Here is a 14,318-nt window from a genome sequence, read left to right on the forward strand (position 1 = left end):
CGGGGTTTCACTGTGTTAGCCAGGATGGTCTCGATCTCCTGACCTCGTGATCCGCCTGTCTCGGCCTCCCAAAGTGCTGGGATTACAGGCTTGAGTCACCGCGCCCGGCCGACTTCTTTTATTTTTTTACAACAACTTGTGCTTTTAGTTTTCTGGTTGAAATTTTAGAGCCCCTGTATTGAAGTAATCAGAGTTGGGCTGTTATTGACAGACTTCCCAGGTGTATACATATATTTTCAGTCACTGTTGCCTATAGGATAAAAACCAAAAACTCTTCATGTATGGCAGTTGAAGGTCTTTATGATACGGCTCTGCTGAGATTCCAGTCAAGTCAAATTACCAACTGACATTCTGTTTTTTCTCTCTATTTAGTGCTTTCACATTCTGCTTCCGCAAAATATGTTTCTCAGTTAGCCCTGTTTGCCTGGTGAATTCCTATCTTATCTCTATGCTCCTGGCTCCATGATTGCTGCTTCTCCTCTCCCTGATATTGATCATGGCTACCGAGCACTTTCACTGACCTAAGTGCATCATATCATTGAGTACTCATAACCATCTACAGATGAGGAAATTGGCCCAGAGAGGTGAAGTCATTTCCTAAGCTAACACAATTAGTAATAAATGGTGCCAGGACTCAAACCTATTCTGAAATAAAAATTTATGCTCTTTCTACTCTGCACTGCTTCCCAGTTGTATCATGTCCATCTGTCCCATAGTGTTAATTTTTTCAAAAATATTGTTTCAACTTCTTTCTTCAGTAGGCTTTAATCTTTTTAAAAATTGTGATAAAATATACATAGCATAAAATTTACCATTTTAACCATTTGGAGTGTACAACTTAGCGGCATTAAGTGCATTTACATTGTCAGGCTCTACAGTTATTTTTGTCTGCTCTATACTCCTAGAGACTATTAATTCTCTGTAGTCAGTCTTATTCACATCTCTACCTTCCAGACCTCTGGCCTGTTACAGTATGGGTAGATACTTAATATTTGAAGGAGTAAGTGACTGCATTTGCAGGCTGGTGATAACAGCTGACAAAGCTATAAATTGGCTAGTAAATAATACTGGCCTAAATAAACATTTCCATATTTTTTTTTTATGCTGTAACACAGTAAAAAATATGCGGTGTGACAAATTTAGAAAGAGGGACAACTTCTAGGTTTTCACTGTTTCATAGCCACCAGTCTCATATGGCCATTTAAATTAAGAGTAAAGTTAAAAATTCAGTTTCTCATTCATGCCAGTCACATTCCAAGTACTCATCGGCCACATGTAGCTAGTGGCAACTGTATTGGACAGTGTAGATATATGACATTTTCATCATTGTAGAAATTTCTATTGGACAGTGCTCATCTAGGCTTTAAAAGTTGAGAACAGTGAAATTGTTCTCTTGAAATTTGTTGTTTTGGCAAGAAATTCATTGTAGTGGCATTGTGGCTTACCATTATTGTCTTTTGGTGAAAGAAACAGTTCTTCAAACATTTATTGAGCTGCCTTTCTGGGTCATGTCTCAGGCCTAGGGCTGGGGTTATCCTTGGGGCTGAGACTAGATCTGACCTATTTAGTCAGAGTTTTATTGGATGCCAAATCATGATCGGGGAGACAAGGTAGATGGGAAACTGATACAACTGACTAGAGGGGATTGGTCCAGGAAAGACCAGTGAGTGACTCTTGTATATCAATAGAAAACCCGGGTAAAGATTTTTAGCTTTTTCTTGGGGATCCTGGAAAACAGACTTCTCTAGAACCTTGGGTTCTCTGAATTCAGGTTCTAGTGGTCCTGATCATGATGTGGTTGTGGTGTGTAAAGCACAGGAGCCTGTGGAAGCATAGAAGAGACACACAGAACTCATCAGAGCAATTTCAAGACCTATGTTGACCTTTGACTTTCTTAGTCCTACAAGCCCTGTGTCACTGTCTCTCACGTTTATGTAAGACTTGAATTGCAGTTGACTAAGTGAAATAATGTTATGTCATAGTTAATTAAAACATTTGAATTTCAAATTTGCAGGTGTGTCTGTTTTTTTGGATTTTGAAACCAGTCTTTTTCTTCCTCATAGGTCCCCGAAAAGCTATAGGTTCAGCCATGTTGTTTGTAGTGCCTAACTCAGACTTGAGTGTTTGCAGGAAAGGGAGGGGGGAATTAGAGGAGACCTGGCTTGAGTCCTTATGTCAGTGGTGAGTAAAGGTTGACTCAGGGAGAGAAAATAGCACGTGTAAAGGAGTTGAGGCCAAAGAGCATGTTGAATTCTGGGAGCCATGATGTACTTCAGTGTGGATGGAGTATACACTGTTGGGTAGGATGCTATGAAAAGCAAAAGATAAAGTGGTCGGCAAATCATGTGGGATACATACAACTTCTGTTTTGTAGAAAGAGATGTTTGATTAGAATTGTAGAATTTTACCTTTTAAGGGCCTTAATCTTACGTATGGGTTATTGAGGCTTCAAAAGAGACTGAGTAACTGGCAGAGTGTTAACCAGAGTCCATGTCTCTATTGCACCATACTGTCTTCCTACAGTCAAACTAAAACATGGCTTGAGTAACACTAACACATTATAGATTATAATTAGCTAGTGTTTCACACTTTAATTTGCTGACTGGTAAGACTCAGAAGTTTATTTAAGTTGCTGTCATGGTAAATGTACAATTTGATAGTAAAAATATCAAAAAGGAAAAAGATCAGTGACCTCTCATGATAGCCAGTCACAATTTGAGGAATCAGTGGTCATTTTCTTTTTGTCAAATGCCTTTTTGTCAAATGTATGGTGGTGCACACCCGTAGTCTCAGCTACTTGGGAGGCTGAAGTGGGAGGGTTGCTTGGGTCCTAGAGGTCAAGGCTGCAGTGAGCCATGATCGTGCCACTGCACCCCAGCCTGGGCTACAGAAGCAAGACCTTGTTTAAAAAACAAACAAAATGCCTATTTGAAGAAGAGCTTGTCAACTGGAACTTTCTCTTGTATGAAATAAGATTCCTAGACTTAGAGCCATTTGCTTGATTAACTTGCCATAAAGTAGATGATTTACATATATTCACCAAATCTCGCAACAATTGAATGTGATGGTTATTTTTATCCTCATTTCAAGACATGGGTTTGGAGTAGTTAATTTGGTAATAGCAAATCTGGGATTTGAATCTAGTTCTAACTCATACCCATACCCTTGCTGCCTCCGGTTTTTTTTTTTTGAAATGGAATCTAGCTCTGTTGTCCAGGCTGGAGTGCAATGATGTGATCTGGGCTCACTGCAACCTCTGCCTCCCAAGTTCAAGCAATTCTCTCCTGCCTCAGCCTCCTGAGTAGCTGGGATTATAGGCACCCGCCACCACCAAAATTAGCCCAGCTAATTTTTGTATTTTTGTATTTTTTTTTTTTTAGATGGAGTCTCACTTTGTCGTCTGGGCTGGAATACAGTGATGTGATCTGGGCTCACTGGAATCTCTGCCTCCCAAGTTCAAGCAATTCTCCTGCCTCAGCCTCCTGAGTAGCTGGGATTATAGGCACCCGCCACCACCAAAATTAGCCCAGCTAATTTTTGTATTTTTGTATTATTATTTTTTTTTTTAAGATGGAGTCTCGCTTTGTCGTCTGGGCTGGAGTGCAGTGGGGTGATCTTGGTTCACTGCAACCTCTGCTTCCCAGGTTCAAGCGATTCTCTTGCCTCAGCCCCCGCGAGTAGCTAGGACTACAGGTGTGCGCCACCACGCCTGGCTAATTTTTGTATTTTTAGTAGAGATGGGGTTTCACTTTGTTGGCCAAGCTGGTCTCAAACTCCTGACCTCGTGATCCTCCTACCTCGGCCTCCCAAAGTGCTGGGATTACAGGTATGAGCCACTGCACCCGGCCTAATTTTTGTATTTTTAGTAGGGATGGAGTTTTACCATGTTGGTCAGGGTGGTCTTGAACTCCTGACCTCAGGTGATCCACCTGCTTTGGCCTCCCAAAATGCTGGGATTACAGATGTGAGCCATTGTGCCCGGCCCCGTGTCCATTTCAGTATGCATTTATCTTCCTAGTTAAACTGAGGCAAGTGAATATAACCTTTGCAGTAACATTGCCTGTTTGCACACTGACTTGGTGATGTCATCTTAGGAACCAATCTATTTCTTGTCTTTCTCTTTTGAAAGCAATTTAAGTCACCAACCAAAGACCCTGGATTTCTCAGAATATTTCCTGATCTGTTTAATATGTTGTGTTCTGTGAGACAGGTGGGTTTGGGGGTATGTTTGTTTATTTATGAAGCTTAAGAGCCTGCTTTCTTTTTATTTTGTTTTGTTTTGAGACAGAGTCTTGCTCTGTTGCCCAGGCTGGAGTGCAGTGGCATGATCTCCGCTCACTGCAACCTCTGCCTCCTGGGTTAAAGTGATTCTCTTGCCTCAGCCTCCTGAATAGCTGTGACTACAGGAGTGTGCCACCATACCTGACTGATTTTTGTATTTTTAGTAGAAACGGGGTTTTACTATGTTGGCCAGGCTGTTCTTGAACTCCTGACCTCGTGATATGCCTACCTCTGTCTCCCAAAGTGCTGGAATTACAGGCATGAGCCACTGTGCCCTGCCTAATTTTTGTATTTGTAGTAGAGATGGGGTTTCACCATGTTGGTCAGGCTGGTCTTGAACCCCTGACCTCAGGTGATCCACCGCACTCAGTGTCTTTTTTTTTTGTTTTTATTTTTGAGAAGGAGTCTTGCTCTATCCCCCAGGCTGGAGTGCAGTGGCATAATCTCGGCTCACTACAACCTCTGCCTCCGTGTTCAAGTGATTCTCCTATCTCAGCCTCCTATGTAGCTGGGATTACAGGTGTGCACTGCCACGCCAGGCTAATTTTTGGTGTTTCTTTTTTGGTAGAGATGGGGTTTCACCATTTTTGCCATGCTGGTCTCAAACTCCTGACCTCAAGTGATCCACCCACCTTGGCCTTCCAAAGTGTTGGGATTACAGGTGTGAGCCACTGTGCCTGGCCAAGAGTCTGCTTTCTACTGAACAACTGTGATTGCCTTTGAGTTGAATCTAATTGAAGAAATCCAATTTAATGTACATTTGGGGTTACATCCAGCAGTGGTTTGGGTTCTTCTAGCTAAGAATCATTTTGCCAGCTAGATGTGGTTGCTGAGAATCAGGGCAAAACTCTGCTTGACAACAGTAGCCAGCTGTGGCCATTTCATTGCCTTGTGGTCAGTAGGTATGTGGTTTGTAGGTAGGATTAACATTGTTCTCCATATATCCTCAAGGCTTCTGCATTAATGATGATCTATAAAACCAGAGACAACATATTAGCAGTAGTCTCAGGACTAAGTGGAGGGAATGTAGATGTAATTACTGAATTCTATAATCAGGATCTTTGTGACCCTTGGAGGAATTTTTTTAAGGCAAATATAGAGTCCTTCTTTCTTCAGGAAGTGGCAAACATCTGGAATCACTACATTCAGCAGTTTACAGGCTGAAAATGTAAAAAGTTCAAGAACCACAGCAAGTAACCAAAGTGACATTAGTGATGTTAGGGTTCCATCCCAGGTCTTTGAGGATGATGCCATGAATAACCATTCATAGTAACTCTCCTATAATCTACACTTTGCTTTCATAGACACAGCACTGAATTGGATGGACCCTAGAGATTAGTTAGTAGCAGCTTACATATATAGAGCTTTTACTTTGTCAAGTACTGTGCAAAGCCTTTATATTCACCGTCTCGTTTAATTATTTTTTGAGACTGGGTCTCACTCTGTTGCCCTGTGCAAAGCCTTTATATTCACTGTCTCGTTTAATTACTTTTTGAGACTGGGTCTCACTCTGTTGCCCAGGCCGGAGTGTAGTGGCACGATCATGGCTCACTGCAGCCTCGACCTCCTAAGGTCAGGTGATCGTCTACCTCAGCCTCCCAAGTAGGTGGGATTACAGGCATGCACCACCACACCTGGCTAACTTCTGTATTTTTTTGGTAGAGATAGGGTTTCACCATGTTGTCCAGGGTGGTCTCCCAACTCCTGGGCTCAAGCGATCCTCCTGCTTCAGCCTTCCAAAGTGCTGGGATTACAGGCATGCACCACTGTACCTGGTGTCATTTAATTGTTTTGACATCCGTGTAAGGTAGGTGCTGTTGTTGATCCCAATTTACAACAAAGTTAGGGTCAATTCTGCTTGGATCCTGTGGCCTTTGAATAGAAGTCTGCAAAGAAAAATCAGGGTGCCATTAACAGAATAAGGGGGGAGTGGTTGCTAGGCAGATAAAAGCAATATATGTCCGTCTTAAATATTTTACTTAGTATTTTCTTTGTTTTTGAGTCACCCTCTATTTTTGTTTGATCAGTTACTTGAGTTCACAACAATAGGTACTTTCAGAAGGTACATTAGGCTTTGTCTTTTTTTGAGACTTCTAGTAGAGTCCTTTCATTTGATGTCCAAAGTAATCTGAGGTGCAGAATGGGGAGTGACTTACCTAAGGTCATATAACTAAAGGTGGCTTGAGTTAGAACCTAGGAGAGTTCTAACCTTCCCATTGCTTTCCTGTACTTTTGTCCTGTTTCTGAGTCAATTTACATGACATGAAGTTTATTCTCAGTTTCACTTCTGGCACGATGTTCAACATTCAGTCCATGTATAATGAGGAGTTAGTTTCTCATTGCCTGTTGCTCTGGTCTGAATGTGTGTGATCCCCCTGAATTCACATATTGAAATCCTAACCTCCAAGGTGATGGTATTAGCATGGGGGCCTTTTGGGAGGTGATTGTTGCAGTATAAGAGAGACCCTAAAGAGCTCATTCTACCATGTGAGAACAGTGGTAAGGTACCATCTATGAACCATAAAATGGGCTCTCACTAGACACCAAATCTACCAGCACCTTGATCTTGGACTTCACGGCTCCACAACTGTGAGACTTAGTTTATGGTATTTTATTATAGCAGTCTGAATATATGAAGACACCTGGCATCTCTCCATGGCTTTTCTGATTCCCATTGCCTTTATGTAGAGGGATTTAAAGCTGGTCTGAGATCAGCCACTTTAAGCAGCTTCTAAATTCTGGTATTTCAGATCCAGTCTCCTCATTTAGGCTTTACACACATTATTCAGACTAGACTTTAGATTTTCTGATTCTATGACTTTCTTCCCTAGACTGTGATCTAGAGGCAGGGTTGTGTGTTCTGTTTAGTTGATCCTGCATTTCAGCACCTTCCATAATGTGTCCACAACTGTTCTGGCCAGAAGCAGCTCTGCAGATGGATAAGGCACAGTCCCTAGCCTTGAAGATCTCACTATGTAGTGGAAGAGGCAGGTATTTAAATTATTCCTTTATTGTTTGGTGAATGCTGGTGAGGCCTCTTCTGTTTTCCATATTTCATTGTTGTGATATTAGAACTGAATCTTAAAAGATGAATTGTTTTACCAAGTGGAGGAGGAGGAGGAATCACAGAAAGGCAAGAAAGAATGTGGCGTGTTTGATGTGGCCACAACAGCCCAGAATTGCAAAGGACTTTAAAAGTTGTGATGCCCAAGCTGGGCTTTCTCTAATCACAGCACTTTGGGAGGCGAAGATGGTCAGATCACTTGAGGTCAGGAGTTTGAGACCAGCCTGGCCAACAGGATGAAACCCATCTCTACTAAAAATATGAAAATTAGCTGGGCACGGTGGCAGGTGCCTGTAATCCCAGCTGCTCAGTAGACTGAGGCAGGAGAATCACTTGAACCCAGGAGGCGCGGAGGTTGCAGTGAGCCGAGATCGCATCACTGCACTCTAGCTGGGTGATAGAGCAAGACTGTATCTCAAACAAAAACAAAGTGTTTAAGCAGTTGGCCTGCTACATGAATCTCATTTCTCCCCCATGACTGCTAGTTTTTGGTTTGGCTTTTCGTTGCCCAGTTTTGACAGAAGTTACTCTCATGCTTCTCTAATCCTAATTTTGCTCCCTTTTTTTTTGTTTTATTTTTTGAGACAGGGTCTTACTCTATCACCCAGGCTGGAGTGCAGTGGTACAGTCTCGGCTCACTGCGACCTCCACCTCTCAGGCTCAAAAGATTCTCCTGCCTCAGCCTCCCGATTAGCTGGGATTACAGCCAAGCGCCATCATGCCTGGCTAGTTTTTGTATTTTTAGTAGAGGCAGGGTTTCACCCTGTTGGCCAGGCTGGTCTTGAACTCCTGGCCTCAAGTCATCTGCTCGTTTCGGCCTCCCAAAGTGCTTGGATTACAGGCATGAGCCACTGCACCCAGCATCAAGATCCATTATTTTTGAATTTACTGGTGAAATACTACAGTTGTTTACTGAACAGCTACTACGTGCTAGGCTTGTGAGAGGTAATGGGGTTAAAGCTGTTAAAACAAGGCAGGTTGGATCCCCGCCCTCATGGAACAGTCTCACTGTGGTCAGACACTGAACAAGTAGTTCCTTGTTGATGAGTGCTATGAAGAAGCAAGCACAGGTGTTAGAGATAATTATAACCAGGGATTTAACCTTGTGTGTGAGACAAGGGTGAAAGAGGCAAGAGAAAACTTTTCTGAGGAAATATTTAAACTGAGGAAGAGTAGAAAGCAAACAGGAGAAAGTATGCAGCCATTCCAGGAAAAACAAAACCTTTCATCAACGATGTATAGAGGACCTACTGTGTTTGCCGTTCCTTGTGCTTGATTTATCTCTCCAGTGTGATAGTTATACACCAGCTAGACAAATGTAGCTCATACTTTTTGGGTCCGAGCATATGAAATGTGAAGTGTGCTTTGACAGGTATTTATTCCAACCTGAATAGCATACTTATTAATGGAAAAATTGCTTCCATTTGTTTGTATAGGTAAAATTCTTCAGCATTTGTGAAAAATTTACATGATATTACACTGATATTTGTGTAAGTTAATATTTTATATATTTTGCTTTCTTTTGTAAAAGAATTAGCAGTGTTGAACAGAATTTATGACAGGTATTAAATGAATTGTAATTTTCCTGTGAGTTTTTATTCCAACGGACATTGCCATGATAACTCATAATTACTTGTGCTGTTGTATATTGAGCTCCTACTGTGTGGCAAGGCCTGTGGTAAGCATTTTATTTTGGTAACTTGTTTAATCCTCATTACAATTCTGTGGTAAGTGCTTTTATCTGTTTTTGTATTGAAGGGATGAAATGGAGGCTCAGAGGGATATGTAGTAGCTAAATATTAGAGCTAGGATTGAAACCCAAATTGACTTCTGAGTGTAGATTTCCCCCTCACTATATGATACTTCATATTTGGAGTCAGCTTGAAGTAACTCACAAATTGTAATTTTTTTTCCTATTGTTTTCTCTTTAGGTTTCTGTCAGGATGAATTGGCAGAGCTTGACCCAGGCACTAGTAAGTTCTCAATGTTACCCAATATTCTGTGGTAAGAAAAGGATGTGTATGTACACTTTTAAGTGAATAACTTAAGGTGTCATTGATAAGCCTTACTTTATTGACTCTCAGGTTTTATTTCACTTTAATTTGTAATTATAGGAAGGACATTCTGTCTTTTCTAGTTATGCTGTCTTCTGATGTTATCCAATGGCCAGGATCTATCTGTTTAATAGAAAGTTGGTTTGCTGAAAATTTCTGTTTAATACCAATCTCCTTGCTTTGTTCTCCATGCCTCCATGAAACCAACAAAAATAAAAATTGTACTTTGAAGCTAGGCGTGGTGGCTGACACCTATAATCCCAGCACTTTGGGAGGCTGAGGCGGGTGGATCAGGAGTTCAAGACCAGTGTGGCCAACATAGTGAAACCCGGTCTCTACCAAAAATACAAAAATCAGCTGGGCGCAGTGGCGGGTGTCTGTAGTCCCAGCTACTCGGGAGGCTGAGGCTGGAGAATTGCTTGAATCTGGGAGGCGGAGGTTGCGGTGAGCCAAGATCGTGCCATTGCACTCCAGCCTGGGTGACAAGAGCAAAACTCTACCTCAAAAAGAAAAAAAAACAATTTTCTTCCACTTATGCACATGGACGACTGTATACTCACAAACACTTCTGAAATATTGATAGTTTTGAAATAATTTCTTTCAAAGAAGCATTTGTTTAGAAATTTTAATTGATAACCTTTGTAGTACAGTTTAATTTTCATTTACAGTCTTATGGTTAAGATATGAGAGTTACCATTTCAAGGTCTAATTAAATGATGCTTTTCAGGACTATGTGAGTCTTCATCATAGATAATCATTTGAATTTCCAGTTCTCCCTAAATGTGGTGGCATGTACCATTCTGGGACACATAGTCATAATGGTTAGAAATAGGACATGGAAGTATCCAGTGTATACAGACCTTACTTTGCTATAATGCAGAAAGGTCAAATGATAATTTAGATTGAGATTCCATGAGATGGTCTAGAGTTATTTTTCTGATTCTAATACTTTGTTACGGCTGGCCCTTTGCCACCAGTCTGCTGTTGAGATAAGTGATAAAGCTTACCTTTCCATCATCGTGAAGCTGATGCAAGCTCTGAGGTTGTGGACCTTCTCACGTATTCCCCTCTGCCCTCCGTAATAGTATAAATGTCCATGTTTCAACTAATACTTATTAGTTGTTAGGCAAATTAGTTCTCATGATGCTTATCAAACACCAGGGAAATACATTTGTCTTTTTAAAAGTTGTAAATTTCAGAATCAGTTTTGTATTTAAGGTAGTATAGCCCCAGTATACCAGCAGCTATAGGTGAATATACTATGGTTGACCCTTAAACAATGTGGGGGTTATGGATGACAACCCCCTGCACAGTTGAAAGTCCACTTAAAACTTTTGACTCCTCAAAAACTTTATTAATAACTTACTGTTGACTGGAAGCCTGGCTGATAACATAATCAGGAGATTAACACGTATTTTGTATGTTATATGTATTATATTCTGTATTGTTACAATAAAGTACACTAGAGAAGAGAATGTGTTAAAAAGTCATAAGGAAGACAAAATATATTTACTCTTCATTAGTAGAAATGAATCATCATAAAGGTCTTCATCCTCACCGCCTTCGTGCTGAGGGAGGAGGAAGAGGGTTGGTCTTATTGTCTTGGGTGGCAGAGGTGAAAGGGAAGGCAGGAGAGGTAGGCACACTTGGTGTAACTTTTATTGAAAAAAGTCTGTGTGTAAGTGGACCTGTGTAGTTGAAACCTGTGTTATTCAAGGTCTAGCTGTGTTTTCTATTATTCTCTTATGAGTAGCCTTTGTTTAGGGGGAGGAAAAGATAAATTCAGTTATTTTTCCGGAGTCATGGTCCCTTCTTTTTTTTGAAACGGAGTCTCGCTTTGTCACCCAGGCTGGAGTGCAATGGCATGATGTCGGCTCACTGCAACCTCTGACTCCTGGGTTCAAGTGATTCTCCTGCCTCAGCCTCCCGAGTAGCTGGGACTACAGGCGTGCACTACCACGCCTGGCTAATTTTTGTGTTTTTAGTAGAGACGGGGTTTCACCATATTGGTCAGGCTGGTCTTGAACTCCTGACCTTGTGATCTGCCTGCCTCGGCCTCCCAAAGTGCTAGGATTACAGGCGTGAACCACCACACCTGGTCATGGTCCTTTCTTAGAAGCATTTTTGAACATTAGGAAGTACATTGAGATGCCCTGTAACCTTTCAGACAGCTACACATAAAACATGCTAAATAGTTGATAACTCAGTTTGTTAAGCACTGAGTGTTCTCTCTGCTCCACACCCAGTTCTCTAGGCTCTAGGGATACACAGATAAGTAAGTATAGCTCTTGTCCTTGTATATTATCAGTGTATTAGGAAATATTTGAAAGGACATTTTATAAACCTCTAGTTTAGCACTTAGTACCCAAACGTATTCTCTTTTTCTGCACCTAGTAGCAATTGCAAATGGCTAATGCCCATTTTCTGAGAAAGGTCCTTGATAGTCTCAGAAAAATTATTGCTGAATTCTTCTTTCTGGGTTAAGTAATACCAGCTCATTGAACATTTCTGCATAAAATTCCTAGCTAGATATGGCAATTTATAGACCTCTCTATTCCACGAGAATGAACAGACATTGAGACATAATTTTATACATCAGTATAGAATAGGAGTCATCAAAAAAAAAAGACTAAAAAATTGTACTTACTGGCAGGGCGTGATGGCTCGTGCCTGAAATTCCAGCACTTTGGGAGGCCAAGGTGGGAGGATCATTTGAACCCAGGATCCAGGATCAGGAGTTTGAGACCAACCTGGGTAACACAGGGAGCCCCATCTCTACAAAGAAAATTTAAAAATTATCCAGGTGTGGTGGCATGTGCCTGTGGTCCCAGCTACTTGAGAAGGTGAGGTGGGAGGATTGCTTAAGGAGGAGGCTGCAGTTGAGCCATGATCACACCACTGCATTCCAGCCTAGGTGACACAGAGCAAGACACAGTCTCAAAAACAAAAAACAAACCAAAAAATTTGTACTTAGTGTATGTGGGTAATATTCTCAGTAATTCCTATTCTGGGAAGTTAGTGGTATTTTAATCTTTCTTTTTGAAGAAATACATAAGGATCTGATTATTCTAAAAATATTTAGGCCGGGCACGGTGGCTCACGCCTGTAATTCCAGCACTTTGAGAGGCTCAGGTGGGCGGATCACCTGAGGTCAGGAGTTTGAGACCAGCCTGACCAATATGGAGAAACCCCGTCTCTACTGAAAATGCAAAATTAGCTGGGCCTAGTGGCACATGTCTGTAGTCCCAGCTACTCAGGAGGCTGAGGCAGGAAAATTGCTTGAACCCGGGAGGTGGAGGTTGCGGTGAGCTGAGATCGTGCCTTTGCACTCCAGCCTGGGTAACAACAGCGAGACTCTGTCTCAAAAAAAAAAAAAAAAAAAAATAATAATAATAATAATTAGACAAAATAAAATTTTATCTCAGTTTGTATCAATTTTGGGGTTCAAATGAGCATGTTCAGCCCTACCGAGTGATAGGAAGCATCAAGACTGAGATGGACTGTGTGTGTTGTGTTAAATTGTCTGTGGTTTTTTGATACTGCATATTCTGGGGATTCTGACTAGGAAGGAATAACATCTCCTATGTTAATTCCATGTGACTTTTGTTTATTTAATTTAATTTTTTTGAGACAGGGTCTTACTCTTTTGCCCAAGCTGCAGTGTAGTGGCATAGTCATGGCTCACTGCAGCCTTGACCTCATGGGCTCAGGTGATCCTCCCACCTCAGTTTCCTGAGTAGCTGTGACTACATGTACACACCACCATGCCTGGCTGATTTTTGTATTTTTTTTCTCTTTCGAATATTTTTAATTGAAATGATGAAAAAAGAACAGTGATCATTTTAACCAAACTTTTACCTTACAAATATAAAAATATAATCAAAACTTGTTTCTTTCATACATTCTGTAAACGTAATACCAGAAAAGTTCTCAAAGCCAAACTATAAATGATGCTTATGTACTATGATGTGAACACAATAACCAAAAATTTAAATTTCCAATTACATGACCTTTCCCTCAACAGAACAGTATAATCAATATATCTTCCCAACTTATCTCTGTTTTTTTTTTTTTGAGACTGAGTCTCGCTCTGTTGCCCAGGCTGGAGTGCAGTGGCCGGATCTCGGCTCACTGCAAGCTCCACCTCCCGGGTTCACGCCATTCTCCTGCCTCAGCCTCCCGAGTAGCAGGGACTACAGGCACCCGCCACCTTGCCCAGCTAGTTTTTTTTGTATTTTTTTTAGTAGAGATGGGGTTTCACCGTGTTAGCCAGGATGGTCTCAATCTCCTGACCTCATGATCTGCCCGTCTCGGCCTCCCAAAGTGCTGGGATTACAGGCTTGAGCCACCGCGCCCAGCCTGCTTATCTCTATTTTTATGATATGATCCATCACTAAAATACAAAATACACCTTAACTGGCTTAATCTAGACTTATCTAGGTTTTAGTAAGTTTTTTCCCCACAAAAACAAGCTTAATAAATATAATACAAGCTAATATTAAAATGTGTTTTATGGCTCAAGTCAAATTACAGTATTAAATTTCTCATCACGTATTTGAATAACAAAGGCAAACTGGTTTAAATGAGTCCAGTTTAACCCAAATAATCAGTGATGTATAACAAGTGGAGTAAGTATGAGAAAATCAAATCTTATGCTACAGAAAGCTGACTTATACTACAGTCAACAACCACTAAGCCTTTTTTGGCAATGAAACATACAAAATTGCAAACTCTGAAGCAGTCTTAGTGATTGGCACATACTGTTCCAAACACTATGAACTAGTAAAAACATTAAGTTTGAGGATGAAAAGCTACCCCAAGCATTTTATCTCAAGTGACTGAGCGAGTACTTTATTTATTTATTTTTTGAGGCAGAGTCTCGCTCTGTCAGCCAGGCTAGAGTGCAGTGGCGCAATCTT

General features: G+C 41.1%; 1 protein-coding gene across 4 annotated transcripts in view; it reads left to right on the forward strand.

Moving 5' to 3' along the window:
• NR6A1 (nuclear receptor subfamily 6, group A, member 1) overlaps window positions 1-14,318 on the forward strand; it is a 259,386-nt gene that overhangs the window by 28,895 nt on the left and 216,173 nt on the right. For all 4 annotated transcript variants that reach the window (XM_011931394.1, XM_011931392.1, XM_011931395.1 and 1 more), the window contains exon 2: window positions 9,277-9,318. In XM_011931394.1, coding sequence (XP_011786784.1) covers window positions 9,277-9,318 — 42 coding nt within the window. The remainder of the gene's footprint in view (window positions 1-9,276; window positions 9,319-14,318) is intronic.

The sequence above is a fragment of the Colobus angolensis genome, unplaced genomic scaffold (genome assembly GCF_000951035.1).
Source record: "Colobus angolensis palliatus isolate OR3802 unplaced genomic scaffold, Cang.pa_1.0 Scaffold9, whole genome shotgun sequence".
Taxonomy (NCBI): domain Eukaryota; kingdom Metazoa; phylum Chordata; class Mammalia; order Primates; family Cercopithecidae; genus Colobus; species Colobus angolensis.